At 40.6% G+C, this 13,119-nt stretch overlaps 1 protein-coding gene, 1 long non-coding RNA gene and 1 pseudogene across 3 annotated transcripts in view; 1 reads left to right on the top strand and 2 right to left on the bottom strand.

Annotated features, from left to right (window-relative positions):
- The window catches only part of LOC129824190 (TOX high mobility group box family member 2-like), a 134,460-nt gene extending 128,539 nt beyond the window's left edge, over positions 1 to 5,921 (top strand). For both annotated transcript variants that reach the window (XM_055883650.1, XM_055883641.1), the window contains 2 exons: positions 96 to 232; positions 4,410 to 5,921. In XM_055883650.1, coding sequence (XP_055739625.1) covers positions 96 to 232; positions 4,410 to 4,452 — 180 coding nt within the window. In that variant the 3' untranslated portion in view covers positions 4,453 to 5,921. The remainder of the gene's footprint in view (positions 1 to 95; positions 233 to 4,409) is intronic.
- Positions 226 to 8,882, bottom strand: LOC129824200 (uncharacterized). Its single transcript, XR_008754726.1, has 3 exons — positions 8,692 to 8,882; positions 7,206 to 7,320; positions 226 to 2,806 (listed from the first exon to the last, which is right to left on the bottom strand). It is a non-coding gene; the product is annotated as an uncharacterized LOC129824200 (long non-coding RNA).
- Positions 8,883 to 10,817: 1,935 nt separating this feature from the next.
- Positions 10,818 to 11,653, bottom strand: LOC129867253 (E3 ubiquitin-protein ligase TRIM35-like; annotated as a pseudogene).
- Positions 11,654 to 13,119: the final 1,466 nt, after the last annotated feature.

Genomic DNA, 13,119 nt, shown 5'->3' with positions numbered 1-13,119 from the left:
AACGTCATGCTACTGGGAAGCCCACCAACCAAATTCGAGCATTTGAAGTGGTAGCGTTTTAACAGAGCACTCCTTTGTTTTCTCTTCTGCTCCAGGGGTTCTCTCACATTCAGGATTACCAGAACAGTGTGGGGGGGTCCCAGTCCCCGGGGGCACCCAACCCAGGGCATGGACAGAACCCAGACTGGGACGGCGAGTACTGCAACCGGGACTGTGGGCCCAACCATTGCAGGTGAGCATGCCCTGATACCCTACTGGGATGAGTAACAGTCTTATCAACAGTCCTTTGCCAGAGTGAGGCTGAGGGTGTCCTGAATTGGACACTACTGTTTATTCAAAAGCCATAGTAGTGAAATAACACTTTTCCCTACACTGGGAAAGTGTGACTCACAGTTGCTATTCTGATGAAATCAACAGTATGATTTGCCGCGTTGGTGCAATTTTCACAAGTTTATGGTAACTCTTAGTACAAAACATATCAAAAAGGCATTTGTTTCAAAACTCTAAGCACCAAAACATCATAAACCCACTTTTTCACCAAAGTGTTTCACATTGCACTACATTTTTATAAATAAAGTAATTGCCTTTCACAATGCAATGCTCACAGTACTTATGATTCTCTCATCTTTTGTCAAAAGTTATTTTACTAATACTAAATCTGACTGCTCTTAATTGATCACTTAAACATTTGGTCAACCTAGAGATTTTACATGTAAACTGGTTTGTCTACTACAGATTTTTGAGGACTACATAATGAACATTTATGTCTGTGAAGTAGAAACATAGAAAGTTGTACTACTATGATGATGACTTATGGTTTTACTTCAGTACATTTTTACAAAATCAGAGATGTATTGTATGTAACAAATCAATTCAAAGTTTATTGGTTGTGTATACATATTAGCAGATGTTAACAGGTGCAGGTAAATGCTTGTGATTTTAGCTTTTACAGTGCAGTAATACAATATGCAAATAATCCATATGTAACGGCTGTCCTCCTCCTCTTCGGATGAAGAGGAGGAGTAGGGATTGGACCAAAGCGCAGCGTGATAATTTGACATAATGATTTTATTAAAGAAAAGACGAAAACCGAAAACACTTGAACAAACTACAAAATAACAAAACGAACGTAGACAGACCTGAACTAAGAACTTACATATAACACGAAGAACTCACGAACAGGAACAGACTACATCAAACGAACGAACAAACCGAAACAGTCCCGTATGGTGCAACATACACAGACACGGAAGATAATCACCCACAAACAAACAGTGTGAACAGCCTACCTTTATATGGTTCTCAGAGGAAACATCAAACACCTGTCCCTGATTGAGAACCATATAAGGCTAATTACACCTGACCTAAACATAGAAACACAAAACATAGAATGCCCACCCCAATTCACGCCCTGACCAACTAAACACATACAAAAATAACAGAAAACAGGTCAGGAACGTGACACCATAAAGTCCAAAACAGTAAACATGAATCCAAAATGAAGTTGCTTGATGGTTTGGGGGGGTTCACACTGCTTTACTAAAATTGCATTGGCCAATACAGTACTGTAATACCATAATATACACCATTTGCATAGCAGACACTTGTCCAATGTGACCCCAGTGGAAATCGAACCCAAAACTCTGCTGTTGCTGGTGCCATGTGCTTATAAACTGAGCCATGTACAGTACTACTACAATATTTATGTAGAATACAATACATGGAAGATGTATTATTGCCATCCCCATGAGCGTAACACCCTCCTTCAGGCCATGGATGAGGCATGCAATAATACATTTTTTGCTCCTACAGTGCGGTAATACAATATCAATACACAACTAATCCAAAGTCCAAAACAGTAAACATGTATTGAAAATGAACTTGCTTGATGGTTGGGGGGGTTCACACTGCTTTAGAAGGCCAGCATCCCGGAGTCGCCTCTTCACTGTTGACGTTGAGACTGGTGTTTTGCGGGTACTATTTAATGAAGCTGCCAGTTGAGGACTTGTGAGTGTTACGTACGCCTCTAGGAAGAGGGAACGCAACACCCTGCTACAACTCAACTCCCCGGGAAGTGAAAGAGGTATGGGACTGTGGGTGCGAGTAAGGATGACAAAGGCAGAGAGTGGTACCGTTTACAAGGAATTTATTCCGTCACACGTAATTTGGGGGAAAAGGGGCTGGACAGAACCAAAGCAAAGAAAGTAAATATCAAAGCCCCCTGTCCTACCTACCCACTACTTACCTAACTAGCACCACCTGGTGCACTAACCAATATACAGGGGGTGGTCCACCCAGGTCTTACCTAGTGTGCATAGACAGTCAATACTACGGGTTATGTATGCCCGCGGGCCTCTTGCCTAAAAACTCCCTAGGTGCCTTCCCCTTCCCCCCCAGGAACAAATGAAACAGAATATTAAAATCAATTTCACAAACAAACTGAGAACAGGACATCAAATAAGCTCTGACTGAGCAACAACTAACATAGGCAGTTTTGGTATGTACTGTCTCACTCTCAGCAACAACCAACATTTGATATAACCATCAGCCTCTTCCCTCAGCAATCATCTCACAAAGTACATAACAAATCTGTTAGCAACAACCAACATGATATGACCCTCAGCCATCAGCCTCCTCTCTCAGCAATCATCTCCCTTCTGCACAACAGAACACTGGTTTATATAGCTTCAGAAGGAGTTGGTAATTGAAGACAGCTGCGTCCTGACGAGGGGGCGGGGTCAGCTCTCCAATTATCAGTGGGGGCCGACCAATCAGCTGCTTGGGGAGAATTTCAGGAAACCATTTCCTGAAATAAATACATGCAAATACACAAACCACAACACAGAAACCGGGGAATGTAACAGTGAGGCGTCTGTTTCTCAAACTAGACACTCTAATGTACTTGTCCTCTTGCTCAGTTGTGCACCGGGGCCTCCCACTCCACTTTCTTTTCTGGTTAGAGCCACTTTGCGCTGTTCTGTTAGAGCCAGTTTGCGCTGTTGTACGAGATCTTAAGTTTCTTGGTAATTTCTCGCATGGAGTAGCCTTCATTTCTCAGAACAAGAATAGATTGACAAGTTTCAGAAGAAAGGTATTTGTTTCTGGCCATTTTTAGCCTGTAATCGAACCCACAAATGCTGATGCTCCAGATACTCAACTAGTATAAAGAAGGCCAGTTTTATTGCTTCTTTATTCAGACCAACAGTTTTCAGCTGTGCTAACATAATTGCAGAAGTGTTTTCTAATGATTAATTAGCCTTTTAAAATGATAAACTTGGATTAGCTAACACAACGTGCCATTGGAACACAGGAGTGATAGTTTCTGATAATGGGCCTCTGTACACCTATGTAGATATTCCAGCTACTATAGTCATTTACAACATTAACAATGTCTACACTGTATTTCTGATCAATTTGATGTTATTTTAATGGGAAACACAATGTGCTTTTCTTTCAAAAACAAGGACATTTCTAAGTGACCCAAACTTTTGAACGGTAGTGTATGTCAGACTTGGATTCACCATGCAAAAAGGGTTTCCCCCAGGTGCGTGAACAATGAGGATATTTACTGCGATTTTGATGAGAACCAATGACCAGATGCTAAAGACAGGCTTGATGCAAGCTAGTGCCTTTAATTTCTTTCATTTAATTCTATTGTGAAAGATGTCTTCGATGATCACACATGGGATAGAAATTATGAAAATGTGATGTTCAATAATTTTTAAATAGGGAGTGCAAGTGTATTGCCTAATGTGAAAACAGTTGAATGTACTGTAGTTTATGGTACTGTAGCATACCACATTCAAAGGGCAATTTTTAATCATGCATATTAAATGTTTTGCTATTGGATTAACTGGTTGTTAAAACAACTCAATTGAGAAGGTATCATTATGTTGTGTTTTGGTGATTAAACCAATGTATTCATTATATTTCAGAGTAAACATATTTTGGATCAATGGTTGTGTGGTGAAAGATGTCTACAGACAAATGAATGCACGATGAAAGGTTTTAAATGTAAGACTGACTGCGCTACAAGTGTTACCAGTTTGGAGTTTTGTACTACTTTGAAAATTCACAACATACTTTTGAAAAAAAAAGTAGCTCCGTATTTGATATAATACTTGCATCACTGACCGGCAACAGTTTGTCCTACTGAAAACCACTGGTGAGGGTGTGTGGCTGTCACAAAAGGTGTCCTTCAGGGGTCAATATTGATTCCACTCCTCTTCACAATTTACTTCCCACCCTTGGACAAGATCATGCAACATCACTATGTTCATTCACTTCCACTGCTATGCTATGCTTCCACTGCTATGCACAGCTCACCTTCTCTGCCAAATAAATAGTACTGAATAGAATAAATATATGTTTTTTGAGTGACGCCATCTTCTCCGTGTTCTTTTCATCAGCAGTGGCATGGGAGCTCGGGACAAGCCTCTCTACCTCACTTGAAGCTTAAGGACCTCCAAAAGTCAAGACTCCAGGGAGTTGACCAATGTTCATTAACAACAACGTCAATGTATCTTTCTCCTCCTTGTTTTTTCTGAAGGATTTTTAAAATCCCAAAGACTGCTACTACTTCACATATTTGCCAAGCACTTAGACTGGACAGGAGCCTTGCTTCTTTTTGCCATGAATGTTCCATTTTGTGGGTGGTTATGCTTCAAGCGCACGTCAACATACTGTACACGAAGACTAAAAAATGTCTTCTGGCTTTGTTTTGACATTTTCAAAGTGTTTTTTTTTCTCCTCTTTTGCTTTTCCTTTGGTCTTACTCAGTTTTGCCATGTACTGCCCACTTTTGGGAGAAACAATGCTGTAAGCATATTCATTGTAGGGGTCTATGTTAAGATTCTCATACAGGACCCTAGAACCTAGTCACCTCACGAAGGGAGGATCCAACTATTTCAGCAAAGACAGACACCCCCTAAAATAAAGCAAAAACACAAAGTGAAATTAGAAAAAGACAACATCTTTACGTCAACCCAGCTCTAATTAAGAGCTTTCCCCTTTTTTTCAAAGTGATTGTAAATATCTACCAAGATGGAACCTCCCCGCCAAAGCCTAGATGTGTGTATCTAGCCACAGTCCCTTGCTTTTTTCTTATTATTTTTTTTACATTATTTTGTTTGGTTATCTGATTTTCGTGCGAGCTGGATTCAGTGAGGGAATACACACACTAAATCTTGTGTTAAAGCTCTGTTCACTGGTCTTGCTACTTTCTAGCCTGTCCTCAGGATGTGACTGGACTGAAGAGGTCAAAGGTGGAACCTCTTCCTTAGTTTAAACCTCTCCTGGTCCAGCGGACCACCCCCCCCCCCACCCCACCCCAGCACCACTTGTATAGGTGAAATAAAAAAAATAGTTGCTAAATGTGAAATGTTACTAAAGATAAAAGCATAACAGTGGGTTTTAAAGTTTTTGACTAGTTTTATTAGGTGTTTTAGAAATTGTGTTGAATTCATCTTTACACTTTTTTGTGAAAAAAATGTCATTTAAAAAAAAATAATGTTTTTCACTGTAGCACAATTTAAGTTTATAAGGAATGGTCACTGGTAGATATTTCATTTGTGTACAAACCTGCGAAATGTACTTTTAATTGTAAAGCCAGCGATGAAAGAACCCATTTAGTTTTATTGAATAACATGTTTATGGACGCAATATGGTCATTCTATTTCAATCGATTGACTGGTTTCACATATTTATGAATGATATGAAGTAACGTTTTGGCTTGTTTTCATCAGGGTGCATTATTATTATTATTATTATTATTATTATTATTCCATGGTAATTTGAATTATTATTATTTGTACATCACTTGTTGCTGGTGCATTGGCTTTTTGCCAGCATTTGGTTCATTTTGTGTGGCGATGCTTCTTTTGTTTTCTTTTGTCAGTAATAAAATGTAAGTGGAAAATAAACTCTGTCTCTGTTTATTTTGACTTGTTCTTAGGGGGTTTATCACGTTTATATGGTGAGGCTAGCGAGTGGACGGCTACTTCCTCTCAAGGCTTGGCTGCCTCACGTAATAGGCTGAGCCAAATTCTTCACCCTGCTTGAAAACTGCATTTACACACTTTCTCTCAAGTTTTTTTACAATGGTGGGAACTTCTTACAACCAATTCTTAAAGTATACCAATCATGTACAGTTTTATGTGCAAACTGTATATCAGTTATTTAGCTGCTAGTTGGCTGAACCAATGTAGACATATATGTTCACACAGCATGTTTTCATATTCATCAGGTTAGACTACGAAGATAAGAAGACTATGAGAGTTAATGCAGTGTGCGCTGTACTGCTAGGCCTACCTGAAAATGAAGAAAAAAAACACTTCTGAATTTCACAGTTGGATTAGAGGTAGATTTTTTTTTTAAACTATCATCCCTCTTCTCTTCTCGCTCTCTTTCTCTCTCTCTCTCTCTTTCTCTCTCTCTCTCTCTCTCTTGCTCGCTCGCTCTTTCACTCACTCACATGGCTTGTAACTGCAAAACATGACAATATAGTGCCCTCTAGTGTTAGCGTGAAACATGTTTTTAAACAATAACTGCTGTAAAACGAATGTTTCCGAATCCTTAACAGGGACAATTCGATTTCACTAGGAATTGATCCCAAAATGCTAATGTTGTTAATTGTTTTCAGAGACTAAAGTGTGGATTGCAGTCACTCCTTGTCTATAGACTGCTTTCAAGGTAAAGAAACAAATATCTAAATATGGAAAAATCGCTGAACTATCCTTCTATACAGACAAAATGTCTGTATGAAATAGAAAGCAGGAAACATCATGCATTTCTTAGCAGCTACATCAAAAAACATTTAGCATTAAAGGCAGCATTAGGGAAATACTAATGATGAAAAAAGATATATTTACATTTCATTTCAGTTATGAATCATCACGTAGTTCAGACGACAGCAGTGATGCTGTACAAAGATTCTGAATAGCACTGAATGCAAACATGTTTACTGAACAGTATCAGGTATATGGACTGCATAAAGTTTCATTTTTTGTTCCCGTTGAAGTTTCTCAGATTTATTAACAGATTATTTTAACACAAACAAAATACTATTTGCTTCTACATATTTCATCGTTCCACCGTTTCTCACCTATAGGGGAAACAAGGATAAACAATCTCATCACCAATTGAAATTGATTGATTTTTAAGGTGAGGTGAGTGATTAGGATCAAATGACAATAGGTTTACTGTACCTCCAGAGTTCATCATCATGCAAGGCTCTCTCTTGCCATTGTAATTGTTGAGTTCTCCTGTGTGCCAGCTAGTGTAATCCAATCTTGACCCGTCATTCCAAAGCCACACCCGGTTCTGTAGGAAACATTACATTTATTCAACCACAGCAGATGGGAATCTCTTTAAAGCCACAAAATTAGGCTCCGTACACACTCAAATTGTACACTTGATGTACAACGCATTTGGCAATGGCTGTGATACAATTAATAGTTTTTTGGAAACTACACAAGCTTTGTGAAGACACCAGATAATGGTTGTGTAATAATTTCTGTACATACAAACTCTATGTTGTATCACAAAAATGTCAGATGTATCACAACCAATGTGTCAAAGTACATCATTTGTACAACCTGCGTGTGTGGCTCTGTGCTAAGTATTCCCAAACCTACTGGTGTGGCTAGGTGTGGCGTAATTCATGGGCACTGTACCTGAACATGGTCAAATCCTACGATCCAAGCATAGGTTAAATCATCCGTATGTCGTCTCACCAACTCTTGCACAAAGTGATGCTCTGCTGAACTGTGTACATGTAACAGTATAACTTTAGTCCGTCCTCTCACCCCGGGCGTGAACCAGGGACCCTCTGCACACATCAACAACAGTCACCCACGACGCATCGTTACCCATCGCTCCACAAAAGCCGCGGCCCTTGCAGGGCAAGGGGAACCACTACTTCAAGGTCTCAGAGCAAGGCTATTAGCGCGCACCATCACTAACTAGATAGCCATTTCACATCCGTTACACTCACCCCCCTTTCGACCTCCTCCTTTTCCGCAGCAACCAGTGATCCGGGTCAACAGCATCAATGTAACAGTATAACTTTACGTCCGTCCCCTCGCCCCGGGCGCGAACACACATCAACAACAGTCACCCACGAAGAATCGTTGCAGAGCAAGGGGAACCACTACTTCAAGGTCTCAGAGCAAGTGACGTCACCGATTAAAAGGCTATTAGCGCGCACCACCGCTAACTAGCTAGCCATTTCACATCCGTTACATACAGACGCAAGGTTTGCCCCAAAGTGCACGCAGTATCGCTATAGGAGGGCTGAGAGAGAGAGGCAGCACCGACAAGTGAGTTTGTTACAAAACTGTATATTTTTTTGAGTCAATATAGAGTAGACAATGGAATCTTTCCGAGTGGAAGACGTGTTTTAAAATATCGGTGTACCTCTGCCTCAAGCCCTGTCCTCTGTGTACTGACAAACATAAAGCAGCGGGATCCATATCTGGCCCAGGTGGAAGGACATAACCTGCTCTGTGTCTTCACCTCCTCAGTCTATAAACACCACACCTCATCATAGGTTACATAGCCTGGCTGGGACAGACTTCTTCTTAGACTCGGATTCAATCCAAGGCCCACTACAGAGAAGCGCACTGACTGCCGACCTTCACAGAGATCGCATTCATTGTAAATGCTGTGAATGTCAGTTCAAGCGTAAATTACCTTGAAAAGGCGTGTTGACGGTTGTCCAGTGCGAATCTCCATAACACGCCTTGGATTGAATCCCAGCCTTACTGTTAGATGAAACACTCACCCATAGGAGGAATCTGTTTAAGGTTAGTCTGCAGTAAGGGCTCTGTAACAGGGATATATCATATGTGATCAATTATGATGATGATGGAGTGTTAGCGAATTCCGTGAAGAGGTCAATTCAGACTTGTTACAGCAGGGGGCGATATACCACCTATCAAAATGAAGGAGTTGTTCCCCATCATTGGCCTCCAGTAAGGGATCTGAAATAGCAACAGGTCTTATCAGAATAATGATAGCATTTCCCAAATACAAATGTTGACGCACACACAATGAATCAATCATGTAAAGTGAAGCAGAAGGATGGTCAACAGCATCGCCATGGTAATAGTCACCTGAGAGAGAGAGAGAGAGAGAGAGAGAGAGAGAGAGAGAGAGAGAGAGAGAGAGAGAGAGAGAGAGAGAGAGAGAGAGAGAGAGAGAGAGAGAGAGAGAGAGAGAGAGAAAGCGAGTGAGACAGAGACAGGGGGCAAAGACAAATTCAGTGAGTAGTTCAGACGAGTAGCTGTAGTTGAATAATATACCTTTCAGAGTGAATCACAGGTAGTTTCTAGGTTATCTTCAGGTAATCAGCCATATGTTCTGTTTAAGCTGCAATCAGTTAGTTACCTGGCTGATAAACCGAGTCATTACAAGGTTGTTGTTGGGTCTGACAGAAGCGGTGAGTCGAGGAACTAGTTCAGGTGATTGGTTGATTTTTTACATTACAGGAAGAAAAACACATTTGAAAATGTTACACGTGCTATGATCAGCAGGGAACCACCTCTGATGAACCTATGTGTTTCTTCACATGATGTTCATAATGATGATGATCATGGTGGTAACGAAGAAGAAGATATAGTGTCCCCTAACTCCCACTTTCTCAGTCCCCAGTGTCGATGCTTCAATAGTCTATGTGCCAGGGGTCTAGGGTCAGTCTGTTATATCTGGTATAATTATCCTGTCTTATGTGGTGTCCTGTGTCATCCTCTGTCTCTCTACCGCACCTGCCGTCTCGACCTCTGAATGCTCGGCTATTTACTCCTGAGGTTCTGACCTGTTGCACCCTCTATAACCACTGTGATTATTATTTGACCCTGCTGGTCATCTATGATCTGACCTTAATAGACATGTACACAATCTCCACGCGGCGCAGCCAGAAGAGGACTGTCCACCCCTCAGAGCCTGGTTCCTCTCTAGGTTTCTTCCTAGGTTCCTGCCTTTCTAGGGAGTTTTTCCTAGCCACCGTGCTTCTACATCTGCATTGCTTGCTCTTTGGGGTCTTTGGGGTTTTAGGCTGGGTTTCTGTATAAGCACTTTGTGACAACTGCTGATGTAAAAAGGGCTTTATAAGAATACATTTGATTGACATTTGAAGAACAAGATGAAGAAGAAGAACAAGAAGGAACAAGATGAAGAAGAAGAAGACAATAATGATCAGAAATTCAAAATACCGTTGTTTGTTGTGCACAAGCACATTATAATCAATAACATTATGCCATAATGCCAATAAATAATAAAGTAAGGCATTGGCAAAGAATTATGCAAATGAATCTGTGAATTTCTGACTTTTTGGCTAATATAAAGGTGATAGAAGACAACCAAAAGGCACAATGGTGCTTACTGTACTATTTCCCAAGGTTCACTGATTTGACCTTCCAGTTGATTTCATTGCACCTCCCATTTTTTTTTACATAAGTGCCAACTTTAGGGCCATTTTCACATCAGAACTGTTAACATCACATGTCTCATACAGAGGGATTAGCTAAACATAATTTTACATTTATACATTTTACATTTATAAAAAATACATTCAAGGTCTAGAATCTTACACAGAAAAAATGACCGTTTGGGATGATGATTTGAAATAATGTCTTAAACAGAAAAGAAATTGAAGCCCGTTTTTTAACTACAATTTCAATGGTGAGATGGCATCACAGTCAGAGACACCTCTGTTTGACAGATGTGTATATCAAGGTTTTTGTCGTCATCAGCCAGACCAACAAGGAAGTATGGGTACAGTCTCTCAGTGAAGGTGTCTTTGTGAGCGTAGATGTGTGTCATATCTTTGGGGTCGTAAAAGGACACCTCCCCACCGGTGAAGTCCAGCTGCGCTCGGATCTCACACTGGTCAGATCATCAGACACAGAGAGACAGGGGTCAGGGTTCAGAATCACAGGAGCGTATTGGACCAACTCCTTCTTCTTCTCCCAGACTCTGAACTGCAGGTTTCCCAGGGGTTTGGCCACGTTGAGAAGCGCTCCTGAGACCAACTGTGGACCCGGGTGTGCGTTGTTCTGGGTGTGTTTGTAGCTCATGAGGAATGTAAGGTCATCTTTCTACAGGTCTTGTTTCAGAGAAATCTGCTCCTGAATTCTTTCCATCTCTCTGGCAATATTCTGCTCCTCTGCTGTTCTTCCTGCCTCAGCCCAGCCAGTCTGGCCTCCTCTTTCTCTCTAAGGAACTGGTGAAACTTCTCAAACTACTCCCTCATCTGCCTCGCTATGTCTGCACATTGCTTCTTAATGTGGACCTCCATGCTTTAGTCGTTTTCTTGATTCTTTCAAAGACTCTCTGTTGGATTTCAGTTCTTCTTTTTGATCAAATGCAGTCTTTTTTATTGCCAGAACCTCTCCTAGAGTGTCTCTCTCTAACTTTATAGCGAGATGATTCTGGTTGATCTTCCTCAGGATTTCCAGTGAGATTTTCACAGCTCCTTCATCATCTTCTCCACAGTATCTTGCCTGTCAGCATTCTCCAGACAGCCCTTAGGAATGGGAGACAAGCCATCTAACACGTTCATAGTCAGGTGCCACTGAAATCTCTTCAGGTAATCTGAGACCAAGCCTTCCAGAGTGGCCAGCAACAGCTCATGGACAGAAGCAGGGGTCGCCATCGTAGACCACTCAGAAACTAGACTACAGGCAGTAAACTTTGAACTTTCACTTTTAACAGCTGCCCTTAGAATTTACTGTTTGGATGGTACAGTATGTCTTGGTAATTGTTTGGTCTATTGATATTTGTCAGGAGACAAATTCCAGTTGTGTATCATGTTAAAACTTCTTTGGGGTAGGGGGCAGTATTTTCACGTCCGGATGAAAAGCATGCCCAGAGTAAACTGCCTGCTACTCAGGCCCAGATGCTAGGATATGCATATTATTAGTATATTTGGAAAGAAAACACTCTGAAGTTTCTAAAACTGGTTGAATGATGTCTGTGAATATAACATAACTCATATGGCAGGCAAGAACCTGAGAAAAAATCCAACCAGGAAGTAGGAAATCTGAGGTTTGTAGTTTTTCAACTCTTTGCCTATCCAAGATACAGTGGAAATTTGGTCCGATTGCACTTCCTAAGGCTTCCACTAGATGTCAACAGTCTTTAGAACCTTGTTTGAGGCTTCTACTGTGAAGGGGAAGAGAATGAGAGCTGATTGAGTAAGGGGTCTGCCAGATAGGCCATGTGCTCAGTCAGGCGCGCGCCCGTGAGAGTTATCTGCGTTCCCTTTAATTTCTAAAGACAAAGGAATTCTCCGGTTGAAACATTATTGAAGATTTATGATTAAAACATCCTAAAGATTGATTAAATACATAATTTGACATGTTTCTACGAACTGTAATATAACTTTTTTGACTTTGTCTGGACCTAGTGCCTGCGCATTTGGATTACTGTACTAAACGAGCAAACAAAAAGGAGGTATTTGGACATAAATGATGGACTTTATCGAACAAAATGAACATTTATTGTGTAACTGGGAATCCTGGGAGGGCATTCTGATGAAGATCATCAAAGGTAAGTGAATATTTATAATGCTATTTCTGACTTCTGTTGACTCCACAACATGGCGGGTATCTGTATGGCTTGTTTTGGTCTCTGAGCGCTGTACTCAGATTATTCCATGGTGTGCTTTCGCTGTAAAGCTTTTTTGAAATCTGACACAGCGGTTGCATTAAGGAGAAGTATATCTTTAATTTCATGCATAACAGTTCATAACAGTTGTATTTTCATAAACATTTATGATGAGTATTTCTGTAAATTGACTGCACTTTCACTGGATGTTTTGCGAATGTAAACTGATATTTTTGGATATAAATATGAACTTTATCGAACAAAACATACATGTATTGTGTAACATGAAGTCCTATGAGTGCCATCTGATGAAGATCATCAAAGGTTAGTGATTAATTATATCTCTATTTCTGCTTTTTGTGACTCCTCTCTTTGGCTGGAAAAATGGCGGTGTTTTTTTGTGACTAGGTACTGACCTAACATAATCGCATGGTATGCTTTTGTCGTAAAGCCTTTTTGAAATCGGAAACTGTGGTGGGATTAACAACAAGTTTATCTTTAAAATGGTGTATA

The sequence above is a fragment of the Salvelinus fontinalis genome, chromosome 2, assembly GCF_029448725.1.
Source record: "Salvelinus fontinalis isolate EN_2023a chromosome 2, ASM2944872v1, whole genome shotgun sequence".
In the NCBI taxonomy this organism is placed as follows: Eukaryota; Metazoa; Chordata; class Actinopteri; order Salmoniformes; family Salmonidae; genus Salvelinus; species Salvelinus fontinalis.
The sequence above is the reverse complement of the archived record's forward strand: the minus strand, read 5'-3'. Positions and strand labels throughout refer to the sequence as shown.